Raw genomic sequence first — 13193 nt, forward strand, 5'->3', positions numbered from 1 at the left:
GGATGATGGCAATGAGCCTAAAATACACCCTGGCCTGTGCTACTATTTATGCATAGAGCGGGGAAAGCCAAACGTGGCTGTTCTTTTACTCCAGAATGAAATTTCATCTTTTCAGAGAAACAAATCTGCTGCAGACCGCACCTGTCCTCAGCCATACATTTTCAGTCATGTGATTGCTGGGGGTAACTACAGCTTTCCATGAAGAACAGCCCTGCCTTGACTTGTCCTCTTGTCCAGAGTAAATCCATCAGGGATACCCCACAAGGCCAGCTGAGCTGACAGTTATCATCAGCGAGCTTGGTTCAGTTGCTGCTGTCTACCCAATGACCTTTTCTCCAACTGAGAAGCTTAAAATAAAGTTGCACTTGGAGAAGACCCAACTAATATGTGGGTTTTTTTAGTTCAGCAAGGACATTACCACTGTTTGATGAGCTAATTCTGCTGGATTTTTAGGGGTAAACACTGAGGGGAAATTATACAGGTAGGTAAAACACTGCTTTTCCCCAGATAAAAAATATTGGTGTATTCAGCCAGTGTTGATTGAGTACTACTCACAGCCTCTCAGGAGGGGACTGGATGGGATCTGTTAACAAAATACTTCCCAACATCCGTGTTAGCATGTCTTGTGTCCTTAGCAATCCTGCAGCCAGCTCTGCTAGGGGAGCTTCGCAATAGCCTTGAATTTTGGGGCAGAAGGCTCATGCACATGTATTGCTTATGTAACCTAAGGAACCACACAGAGACCTTCTTCCCAGCGTGTTATTTCAAGTGTTGGTACCTTTCAGCTCTCCAAGACAGGCGTGTGTTCTGTGAAAAGCACCACTCTGCTACCCACACAATAGAAATCTCTAACTAGCGTTTCCCTGACGATTTTATGTAATCCACTTTCCTCACAGGATGCACAATGCAGCTCTCCCCCAAGCTCTCCCTCCCCATGACTACAGCGTGACACTAAACCCTCAGTAGTGCCAGGAGCTACCTAATAATATTTTTGCACAGAAGCCCCTCTAAGTGTGCCTGAAACTGACTTTTTTCCTGCACAGAACCATTTAGCATCAAAACACTTATTCCATGACTTCAGGAACATTTCAAAAACGAAAGTAACACTTCTAAGAGACACCTACAGTACACTAATTATTTCACGTGATCTACTGCAATGTCCCACACTGAGCTGGAGCCATCTAGACAATTTCTGTCTAATTTTGGACCCCAGTAAGCTTTGCAAATGTGCCTCAAATTCATGTCTTTTCATCTTCAGTGACACTGTTGGTAGGTGTGAACACCACCCAAGACTGCCAGAGCAGAGGAACACTTCTTTCTGCAAGAAGAGAACTTAGTGTTCAGCAAAGTACAGGATCAGACACCATGGACCAGGCACCAACAAAAGACCAGGTGTGGGAGCTGCCTTACAGGCAGCACAGAGCAGATGAAGGCATCTCTTAAATCTCTTTCTCTCTTAGATCCACAAACTACTTTTTCCTCACCTTGCTCCAAACTTCACATGGCGGCCCTGCAGGCAGGAACTGTGGCAGATCAGTGGCCCAGATGTGGCTACATTTAGTCTATTTTATTCACCCTGATGGAAATCCCTTAATGAATGGTTTAGCTGTCTTTAAAAGCAACATAAATAGTCCTTGACACAGCTGAGGTATGGCCCACAGAAATCACACTGTGCAGTGGGCAAACAACTTGAAATTTTCATCTCAATCCTGCCCAGACTATTAAGAAAGATCTTGGATAATGGGGATAACTCTCTCTTTTTGCCACATTTAAGATAAAACAAAACACATTTTCATTGTGCTGCTCTTAAGAGCTTCAACTTCACAAAAGACAACCCATGGTTCTTGACAGCATGACCACAGAAAATTAATTTTGTGAAGATTTCTTTTAAATTGAAATCATGCTATTTTGATGCAAGGAAATAGAAGAGTTATTAAAATCCGTAATTTTTCAAAAACCACAGAGAAGAACCTGAAAAAGCAGGCTTATTTTGAAACCCGTGGGGCTAATTCATGCTCTCCCACAATTAAGAAAATTAACAGCCTCTTAGGAAAACATAAACAAAGATCTACCCAGTTTCCCAGGGCAGGTGAATCGCAGTTATGCAATGCCAGTGGGGCCACTTAGAGCTGTAACTCTCCTGAAAACACCTGAAGTTGCCCAAGTTACTGCAAAGAGAAGATGCAGGCATTTTGTGACCTTTTTGGTTTGTTTCAGAATCACCAAATAGCAGTTTTGTCAATGATTTCAGACAATCAAGACTCCATAAAAATAGAGAGAATAAATAACCCAGGGTTTGGCACTTAAAAAAAAAACCTCACAGCAGTGCTATCATGGAATTAACTGCTTTGAATTAATAAGAGTTAATAAATAATTAAATTACTGTATGTGCTGAAGCAAGTTGTGTTCAAGTAAGAATTTAAAAAGCTGCCTATTTATTGTGTCATTCCTTGCACAGAGTAATTAATCATTTACAATGTTTTTTAAGTATTTAAGAGTTGAGTAAGTGGGCGCTGCTATTTAATCATGGGACTGCACCAGGCCTCTGCTGTGGTAATTTCCTGTACACAAAAAGGGAAGACTGAAAAATTACTCTCTTTTTGGTAGGGTTATCCCAGTTCTACTACTTAAACTACTGAAAAGGGATTTTAAAGCAAAGTCTAGTGATTCAGCTTGGGTATAAAGGCTTCAAAGAATCCCCCATATCACCAAAGACACGTTGAGTGACCTTGGAAAAATCTTTTCTGCTCTTTATATTGCTTCTGTTTTTCTATCAGAATGATGAGGAAAAATAGCTACCTTCTTGGCTAGAAAAAGACTATGAATAGGCAAAGAATTTTTATTATATTAATTAGAAGCTGTCTAGCATGAATATATGAGGAACATTCTTTCTCAAGGTTAGCCTGAGAGAAAAAAAAAAAAAAAGAGGATCCTGCTTGCTCTCCTATTAACTAAAGCCAAGCACTCCAAGGCACTGTGGGAATGCTTCCCCTCATGGTACAGCTCTTTTCCCCCATGTGCATAATTAATTTTTTTTTAAATACAGAGAAGTGCATCACATTTCACCACAGCTGACAAAACTGACAGCTCCCCACATCTTTTTGCATTATTTAAACATCATCTGTTTTTGTAAAGCTAGGAATGTTCTGAAAGAAAGTGTCATTTCCCATGGGTAAGAACATTTTAAGGAGTTTTTGATTCCAACATGGTCTTCTCCTGAAAAGGTGTGTATCAAGTTGGACAAAATCAGAAGGAAAAAACCTGCTTATTACAAGTAACGTCTTCAAACTAGAATGTTGTAATATGAGGATTTGAAATACAAGGTGTGGATTGCAAACAGCTTCATTTCAAAAGGTGGGTAGAAGCAAAAGGAACAGATGAAAGGTAAGTATTTTAGAGATAGAAGACAGCATAGGTGGCACCTTCAGAGCTTTGTCAAGCAGCTGCAGTTTGCATTTTTTAAATATTGGGCCAAGAGCTTGGTGTGCATACCAACTGCCGCATGGCAAGCAGCAGGCAATTCAAGCACCCCACCTCATAGAAAAATACATGCAGAGGGCTGACCAGAAGAACAGTCATTTGCCTTGTTTAGTAAGAAATAGTTACAGCCCTCTATCTCCCTGTAAGCCACACATCTCTGGGGCAATCTGTCAGTGGTGTGCATCGCTGGTGCTGTACAAGTTCATCCTGCACAAGGTTTGGGAAAGGCCCACAGCGCAGAGGAACACTCTACAAGGCAGTAGTACAGTGAGGAAAGACCAGGCGCACTCCCACCTCTGCTTCAGGGCAGGAATCTCGGTGGGTTCTGGCTCCAGGATTTCATAGGCTAAGTTAACGTCTTCCGTCTCACGAAGCAGCGCGTAGATGGGCTCAATCTGCTCGTTAAATCTTGCAACGAGTGTCCTTGCGTCCTTTTTGGGCATTGCCGACTCATCTTCTTCCACTTCGGTCTCACAGAACGTGCAGCGGAAAGTTCCTAAAACGAGAGAAGCTGCTCAGCATTGGAAGGAAAGCAGCAGGCCTGGCTCCTCATGCAGCCTTCCCAACAGCAGTGCCTTGCTGGTCCCTTAGCTGGATGCTAAGGAGTTTTTCTGCCCTGAAAATCCCTTCCCACACACGGTGTACCTGGTTATTATTCAAGCAGACAGCAAAGGAAGCGTTTTGTACCATCCAGTGATACCCAGCTGGGTACAGTTTCTCGCTCCGAAAAGCCCAGATGGGCTGCAATACCTCTACTGAGACATCTCCTACTAATCTCCCTCCCTCCTTGCAGCACATTTTAAATGTCAGCTATGACTGGGTTGTGATAAAAAAGTACACAGTATCCTCTAAGGAGTTCAAATATCCTCTGTTTCAGGTGCCTTCCCTGGCATCTCTGCGGCCACAGCAATAGGCTGATTTCACAATGCAACGGTGTAGTTTTACACTGCACCAGCCAGCCTGAAGGAACTGCTAATCTAACTATTGTCACTTTGCAGCTACTGCAAAGAAGAGATGGTTTCTCCTTCTGCTTCAGGGCCAAACCAGGAAGAAAAGTCATTACTGCAGAGCAGCCAATGCAAAAACCTATCCCACCCAACTCCCATATTAGCTTCTTAAAATTACGAATGGTAAGATAAGAATCATGTGAATAGCAGTTAAAAATAAGTTTGTTTTGCAGACCTCGTCAGGATCTATAAAAACAGGTCAGACTGAAATGGCTACATGGCAAAGCAGCTACGAAAAACCCACTGAACTCATGCACAGCAGCTTTTGGGTTTCATCACTCCATCTGTGAGCAGGACCCTTGGGGCGGTATGTGCTCAGTGGGACCTTTCCATCTGGTCTGCTAGGAGGGAGCAGCACACTGCAATGACTTCATCTTGCAAGTGCTGGGCTGAGAACATACCCCTGCCACCTCAGAACATAACATCCAGAGTGATGCTCACAGCCTTCTTGATTTCTCTTGTCCCTGGGTGATATTTTTTATTTATCCATTCTGTGACACCCGTGCACATCTAGCCTCACCTCTCAATACCCCAATGAAGAAATGACAAGATCTTTTTACCAATAAGGAGCCTGAGGATAGGTCCTGCCACGGAAATGACAATCTTATGTATAAAAATCAGAATTAGAATCAGTATTGAAATCTGCTATGTCACCAGTGCTATGTACAAAGAGTCAAAAGAACGGGGTTTGCCCAGGGCACTTGGCCATGATGTAATGAGACAGGCTGGCAAGCTGGGGCTTCTGGTATCTTGGTTTGCTGCTTACACAGATTGCTAGTGTTGTCACTTCATTTTTCAGCACACCTCCTTCCCTGCCTGTAACACAGGGATAAAAACAGACCTAACTCTTCACTGCTGGTTGTGAGGGCTAGACAATGCTCGCACTCGTCTCAGCAAAAACAAAAAGCACTGTTGATGACAGAAGGGAGATCTGTTGCCTCTCACCAGTCTGCAGAGATGCAGTTTTGTACCCCGGCACCATCTGAAGTAGCTTTTGCTCATTGTTACTCAGAAATTAAGGCATGTTGTGTGTGTGGCCTCTAATATGGACACATTTCCTGCAATAAGTCCTCTCTTTAGAAAGTTTGTCTTACTGGCATACAAAAGCCAACAACAGCACTATGCAAAGTAAAAGGTAAATGGATAGAGTGTTCTTTTCTTCTGTCCAAGCATGAAACACTCTGCTTATTTTTTTCCAGGCTGTAAAAAACTGTCCCTACTGATTCAAAACTGTTCATTATATAAGCTGTCAGCCCAGCAAAAACTGAACCCAACATTTGGTCTCCTTATCCCACATCTGAGGCTATCAGTGTGACATAAGTTGAATCAATTTAAAATAACTAGCACATCTCAGTTCCTATAATGGACTACAGGAACAAACACAGGTTAATGGAGAACACTCCCCTCTTTTTACACGCCCCCCAAAAGTCCTGTTACGTGTTCCTGAGACAGCTCAGACTTTTCACACTTCCATCTGTGAACCCCATGAGTATCAGCAAAAGATTAAGATCATAGGGAGAATGGTTCCAATTCAGTGTACCAAAAAATCAGAAAATAAATACAGCTCTAATGAAACAGAACTCAGAAAGCTATCATGGATCTGCTGCAACTTCCACCCCTCAGGGTTCTTAATAAGCAAAAAAAGTTAATAGATGAATTATGTAAAGAATTTGGGAATGAGTGAAACGACAAGCTTCCTCCATTAATATGCTGATTTTTTTCAAGGTGATGCAGCATTTCACAAGAGGCATATGTGATTAGAGAACTGGGAAGCTGCTTTGCCATGGCAGATGGCATTTACAAGTTGCAAACCTCTTTCGTTAGTTTTTAAGGGGTCAGAAAATGTCACCAAAGCTTTTATGACATGGCACATCACATCAGCAGTGACACATGTTCCTTTCAGATATGAATTGCATGTGACAAACATGAAGTGGAAGCCATCCAAAGGCTGAGAATGGCAATGTTTCCACTCCAACGATGTATTTTTTCCTTCAGCCCTTACACAACAGAGTTTTTCAATTCCAAAATGCTGCATAAACCAGGACCAACAGATATCCTGGAGCAAACAGACATGAGGCTTTTCTGCATCTTGGAAATGCTAACAAAGAGCACATACATCCCCTTCTTTGAACACATGCTCAGGCCCTCAGCAGACCTCTCTGGCTGCATGATAAAACCAGCCATCTGAAAGAGATCTCCTCATATGCTCCCAGACTCTGTGGGGCAGATACACTGGTAATCTGGCTCCCCAAGGCTTACTAAGATTAAAGCAGCTCAAGCTCTGAAGTATGGGGCCAGAATATTTAGAGATGATTCCTCATGACTTGATTTCACTTGAGAGAAGGAAAAGGTCAACCACCCACACTCACTGAAGGCAGGATGTCCAAGCGTGCATGCTGCATCTGCTACAGTTAACACATTTAACTGGCTGTAGACTCCAGAGTCTGAGCCCAGGCCCTCCTTACACTCTTGTCAAAGCATTCTAGCCTCACCTCCAGCCCAACAAGGGGTCTTCCACTCTGTCCTCTGGGATGCTGCCCAAGACTCTCACTACTCTCTTAAGAAATGATTTGATTTTCAACCTCAGCTTATTCCCATTCACCTCAAACCTAGTGACTGTTTTGCCAAGAACTGTACTTCATCTCATCTGGTTTCCATCTTGCTGTCAATCCTACAGGTATATTTACAAACTGCTGTCTTACTAATCCCTCAGTCTTCATTTGCAAGGCCATATATTCTTCTTTACCTTTTAAAACTGGCCACCCATTCCTCTGACCTCACTAACAGCCTCAATGGCCCTTTCTTCAGTTTGCTTTCATCTTTCTGCTGTGAAGATAGAAGTATAGACACGTGTCCAGATGAGTTCTCCCAAAACCTCAAAGGCATTAGTGCTTCTCTGATTGAAACCTTTTAAGATCACATTGTAAGAGACCATGAAGTGCTGTCTCAATTATCACAAGACCCAGCAATGCTCCCAGATCTTTCTTTTCCTTTGTATCTTTCCTTCTCCCTACTTTTCAGGTGATGAACTCCATGTTTACAGCAGACATTTGCATTAGATGGTAGGTGCATGACACTGTACTTCATAGTATAATCTTTCAGCTCCTTTATATTCCTCCAGCCTTCACCCTCATCCAATTCTTTATTCTTGACTGCATCACAAAACATTAAGCTAATTTATTTTCAAAATCTCCCACAACCTTCTTTTAGAAGTAGCATTATTACCATTACATGGTGAGTGAGCTGAGGCACAGATGGCACAATTTCAGAAGTATCTGCTGATTTGAGCAGATTTCAGATGCTTTTCTGAAACATCTTTTTCAGAACAGAGCGTGCAGTATTCTTACCACTCTCAGGCACTAGGATTGGGCATCTCCAATGAGTTAGGTACAATGGCTAATCACAGCCTCTGAGAAGCTTAAAATGACTCAACGTCACACAAACTCAGTTGGCCTGGAGGATCAGATCATGTTCCTGTGGCTTCTACAGCCACTTTCTTCAAGTAATTCCCTGACTCTTACACTGCATTTTTCCTTTTTCTGCAGCAAGCCAGACAAAAAGTGCATTCTATAAAGCATAATTCCTCTCTCTCATTGAGCAAAGCACGTTTTAGCAGAGAAACAGAGAAAAAGTTACAGGATGCACAGGCAGCTTTAGTTCAGCACTCCTTAACCCCGAGTGCTTGGCCTGATGTTAAAATGAGAGTATAAAGACCCTCAAGGAAAGGATGGGAGTTCTCTAGGTTCCTACCACCAGGAAGGCAGACAAATGCCTCCCACCATGGGATGCTGTGCCAGCAGCCATATGGTTCCTCTGCAGACCTGGAGCCCTCAGTTCCGCACAGGCCTCTGCCACTTGACTCACCAAAGGCAAGATGACAACCTGCTAGTGCTGCAGGGGAGCAGGATGCTGTGCCAGCCTGCTTCCTGTAACAAAGGGAGGATGAGAAGGAAACACCCTGGGCACTGCTCTAGCTTCTTGAAAGAGAGGTGCTCTGTGGGAATCTGCTATTCTACCTGGTAGTCTCATGCCTAAAGTTTCCTATCCAGCTCTTCCCATCAGCTTCCCATCTCAGTACTGGGCTTTTCCTTCTCTGATGGGCCTATTCTCCTTGCTAGCAAATCTTGGTCTATCTGTCCTGCTTTTCAGCCTGGGCTTCACTCACTTCTCAGACTTCTCTGTCCATTCTTCTTTTCCTGGACTTCTTTTTTTTCAGTTTCAGCTTCTCCTTATTCCTCTGCCTCTCTGCCCCACACTATTAGATCAACTAATTCTGCCTCTTGATTTGAGCCCCGGTCATCAAACTAATTTCCTGTTTCAAGCCAGAGAGACGGAAGATCTTTTCACAGCACAACCTGTCATTCAGAATAATATTACACAGGCAAAAGAATATACATTTCTCTGGTCTCCCCTTCAATTTTCTCATCAGCCCATTCTTCAATACAGCCAAACTGTTTTTAATTAAATTTTCCCAAGTAATTCAAACACAGTCAGATGCATAGAATGGGAATAACTCAGCATACAGTAAGCACTGGACAAAGTTTTGAATAGAACAAATGTGTGAATTATCACAGAACAATTCCTATGCCTGCCCTCCACCAATGAGCCAATCTCATGTAATGAAAATACTTAGCAACCAAAGTAATAAGTAGTGCTGTCAGTACAAATTATAATTAAGTTCCTTTCATTTATCATTGATTTTTAAGATTTAGAGGACTGTTTAGAGCAGCACCTAAAGACATATCTTTGCTGAATCATTAAAGGCACAAATACTAAGCCAAGCGGCTACAACAGACCCGGATCATCAGTGACTATAACACACTCTGCATTAGGCTATAAGGGTATTCAGCCTACTAGAAGTGGCAAGCTGAGGAGTTAAATTAAAGCAAGGAGAGTTTTAATGACCTTAATGGACTGATCTGGTAAGAGACCTGATTGTTAAAACAGCTGATTGTTAACTGGATTTATCATAATGCAGATTAGACTGTGGCAAGGTTGTCCTTTAGTGATTCCCAAACTTAAACAGACTTCTCAGGCCTCATCAAAATATTCTCACCTTCTCAACAAGAAAGCAGTCAAGTGTGTCTGAGTGGGGAATGCACTCCTGCCACACAGAAAGATGAGTTTGCTGTTAATTTCATTCAAAGGTAGCCTTCTCTGGCCCCATCCTCTTTTCTAACTGTACTGGAAACCGACAGTCCATAGCAGATTTCTATTAACATGTGAGTTCCAAAAATGCAGCTGCTTTAGGAAAAAACAAGAGAATTCCACCAATAAAAGCTGTCTCCTGAACACCACAGCAATACACCATTCTCTCTTGCAAGTAATTCAGTGATTCTACACATGCAATAAAAGAGCCAGTTACAGAGCACAGTGTGTTACATAAAACGTAATGCCACATCTCATCTTTCTGAGACAGGTTTCATGGTCCACTGGATCTTAAGCTCCTGGGGCCATTCCACAGCCCAGGGCTGATTTCAGTACTCTCCCTTGAAACGTGACACAGAAAGTTTAACTTCTTATATTAGTCCTGTTTGGGACAGCCCAGAACAGACCCTGCTGTCAGAACTCATGGCATGAAAATAAACACTGGACCATGTGTCACCATTTTGGGAAGATTCACTGACCCACTTCTATAATAAAACATCCAGTGTTGCCATTGAAATCCAAAATGCATCACATTTTACATTCACACAATTTAATTTATATTATATATTTAATTTAATTTATAATTTCTAATTATAAAGAAGATATGGTATATTGCAACTGACATGAGTAGCCTTGGTCAGAGACGGTGACAGGGCAAATCCAGAACTTGCGGGTGATACATGAAAGCAGAGAACTGATAGGCCAGTGCTGCCCAGAGAAGGTCAGTGCAGTGGCTGGTTTGGAGCCAAGCACACAGCACCCCTTGAACAGCACTGCACCCAAATCGCCACTCTTGCTGCGTGAGACCCAAGCAGATGCAGACTGCTAAATACAGATCCTGCCCCCAAAACTGACAGCTCTCCTAGTAACAGCTGCAGCTGTTCTCTATGTGAACTACAGCATCTTCTCTATCCCCCTGTTCCTTTTCTGAAGACCTAATACCAGGTATGTACCATTATAGGCAGGAGGCAAAGCAACAACCAATACTATATACTGCTGGACATACCTTATTGCCAGATCCTAGACAGAAATTTGCTAGAACATCTTCTCTATCACAATTCTGCCTCAGATGAGTGAGGAAGCATGTGGAGTGTGCATTAGAAAATGTCAAGCACAGCACTTCAGCTAAAAATGGGGCCAGGAACAAATAATGTAACTAATACTATTATCTGAAGAAAGATTTTAAACTCTTCATTAATTTTTCCACAATATCTGAATTATTAAGAAAGTTGTGTAATCTACTGTTTACAAATAGGATCAAGTCTCCACGATGACATAAAAAAACCCCATCCTTTTGATTTTACGTGCTCCAAATCTTGATGCAGTTTTTCTCAGGTCTGTGCATATTCTAGCATAAATCCTACTGAGTCAACAGCTATGAGATCGATCCTTCTTAGAATCAGATCATAAGGTTTTAAGATAGGTTTCTGTGAATCAGAGAATGAGCAATGACTGTGCACCGTCCAACAGCTTATCTTCACTGACCTGTTCAATATGACATAGGACTGTATAGTGGAGACTATACATAGGACTGTATAGTGGAGACAGGAGACTAAAATCCAGGTTCCTCTCCCCAGGGAGAACCTAGGTGTTCAACTCCCTAGCCTACAGGTTTGGGAAGGAGTCATATATACTCCTACCCTCCAAATCAGCCTTTGAAAATGGGTGATTGAAAAGGGCTTATTCTATGAATTTAGTAAGTAGAAAACCCAGTGTTTCACCATGCAATTCAATATCATTTCATAATAACATGCATACCAAGATACAGCTCTGACTTTTGAGCACCTATTTTGAGCCTTAATAATGCTTCTTAAACATTTTAATATTAAACATGTTTAATATAGATTCAGAGTATTGAATTGCCCACCAGGTATTAAACAGAGAGTAAACATTTCATTTGGGATAAATGTCAATCAGTTTCCTTTCAAAGTTTCTATTCTTGTAATATAGATGTAGCAGCCACCTCATTTAAGGGCACTCATGCAGTAGCACTATTTCTGATTCAGATGAGGTAATTCTGCCAGAAACGTGTTCAGAAGGTTCCAAAACTGCAACTCACTAGCATATGAAAAATGATCAATTTGTTTAAAAAATAAAAACAAGATGGTAACTTAAAACAACAACAAAAGCGACAAAGACATACTCTTCAACCCACAGCAGGAATAGCAAAAGTTGAAAGAAACATTTTATAATTGCCATTAAACAGTGTATCACTATAATCAGAAGGAAATTTCACTTAGCCAATGCATATGTTCATGTATTATTTATTCTTCCTGAGAGCAGTGTGTAAATGTATAAAAATTGAGGGACTGGCAGTCCTGGAAACAGAAGGTCCCTCTGTTACATTATCCTAGGCATAATTTGGAAAAATGGTGGTGCTAGAATGTTATCACAGATGGCTAAGAATAGTGTCCAGCACTCATTCCAGACCCTCTCAGCACAAAATGAACCCTGCTGTTAACAATAGAAGGAGGAATTGCCAAGATAAGACACCCTTGGCAACACCTTCAAATACATAAGGCCAGTGTTTTTCTTCCTTGAAAATCTCGAGTGTTTGGGGATGGGGAAACAGAAGGTTTCAGAGGCTTCTTCTAGCTCGCCCTGGTAATGGCAAATGTTAAATAGTTTCCCCATGCCTGAGATCCACTTGTTAAACTACACCAGCACTTCTGATTTTCTGAGAAAAGATCTTTCTTCCATGTTCACTGCCACTACCAAATCCCTTTAGTATCATACAACACATTGCCCAAGGAGAGAGATTAAGAACTGTGGCTACCTACTACGCTACTTATAGTCCAAAAGGGCTTCAAATTCCACTGCTCAGAAATGGAAACAACTTAAATCCTTTACTTTCAAATTCTCCTCAGAGAATTCAGAATCAGAGTTCATATGTAGCAAGAAAAATCTCCTGCATCAGCACCCAGGGCCACCAACAAAGAACAATACAGATTAATAAAAAAAAAAAGTAAAATGTTGTTTTCTCCTTATTATAATAAACTCCAGTTAAAAAGAAGGGCACCCAAGGGAACACACAGAGGACGCCGAGACTTTGCATTTCATGCAAATCTGCTCGTGTACACACCAGAAATCTATTTAAGAACAAAGAGCAAGAACAAAATCCTTAAACCATGGTCCCAAGGCAGTATTTGAAAGGCTAACGGGGCCAATATCAGAAGCATGCGCTTCCATACCAGTGCTTGGGACGACAGCAGCTGGAAATAGCAAGAGAGAGGAATTAAAGCAGGAGCTCCAAGCCAGCATGCTGTTTCCAGTCTTATTTTTCAACAGCATCACATAATGGAATGGGCCAACACCAACAGGACAAGCTGCCCTTAAGTCCAGTTTTCACTTTTTGTTTTCCAAGAGGTTTTGGAGGCCCTTCACAACAAACAAAGCAGGTTTTTCCAATGTTGGTTACATAAGAATAAAGACAGACTGTTATCAGAACATACATCGCACTACCCTCTTTCAAGGTCTGATTTATGGGCAATATTCACCAACTATTTACTGGTGGAAGAGCTCATGCTCCTATCTTGCAGCTTTTGAAGGTGCCCCAGC

The 13193-nt window shown here is 41.9% G+C and overlaps 1 protein-coding gene across 2 annotated transcripts in view; it reads right to left on the reverse strand.

Moving 5' to 3' along the window:
* Nucleotides 1-13193, reverse strand: part of GTF2E1 (general transcription factor IIE subunit 1) — a 49086-nt gene that overhangs the window by 5983 nt on the left and 29910 nt on the right. For both annotated transcript variants that reach the window (XM_086884061.1, XM_023940765.2), the window contains exon 3: nucleotides 3775-3976. In XM_086884061.1, the coding sequence (XP_086740187.1) occupies nucleotides 3775-3976 (202 nt within the window). The remainder of the gene's footprint in view (nucleotides 1-3774; nucleotides 3977-13193) is intronic.

The sequence above is a fragment of the Cyanistes caeruleus genome, chromosome 3 (assembly GCF_971803275.1).
Source record: "Cyanistes caeruleus chromosome 3, bCyaCae1.hap1.1, whole genome shotgun sequence".
Taxonomy (NCBI): domain Eukaryota; kingdom Metazoa; phylum Chordata; class Aves; order Passeriformes; family Paridae; genus Cyanistes; species Cyanistes caeruleus.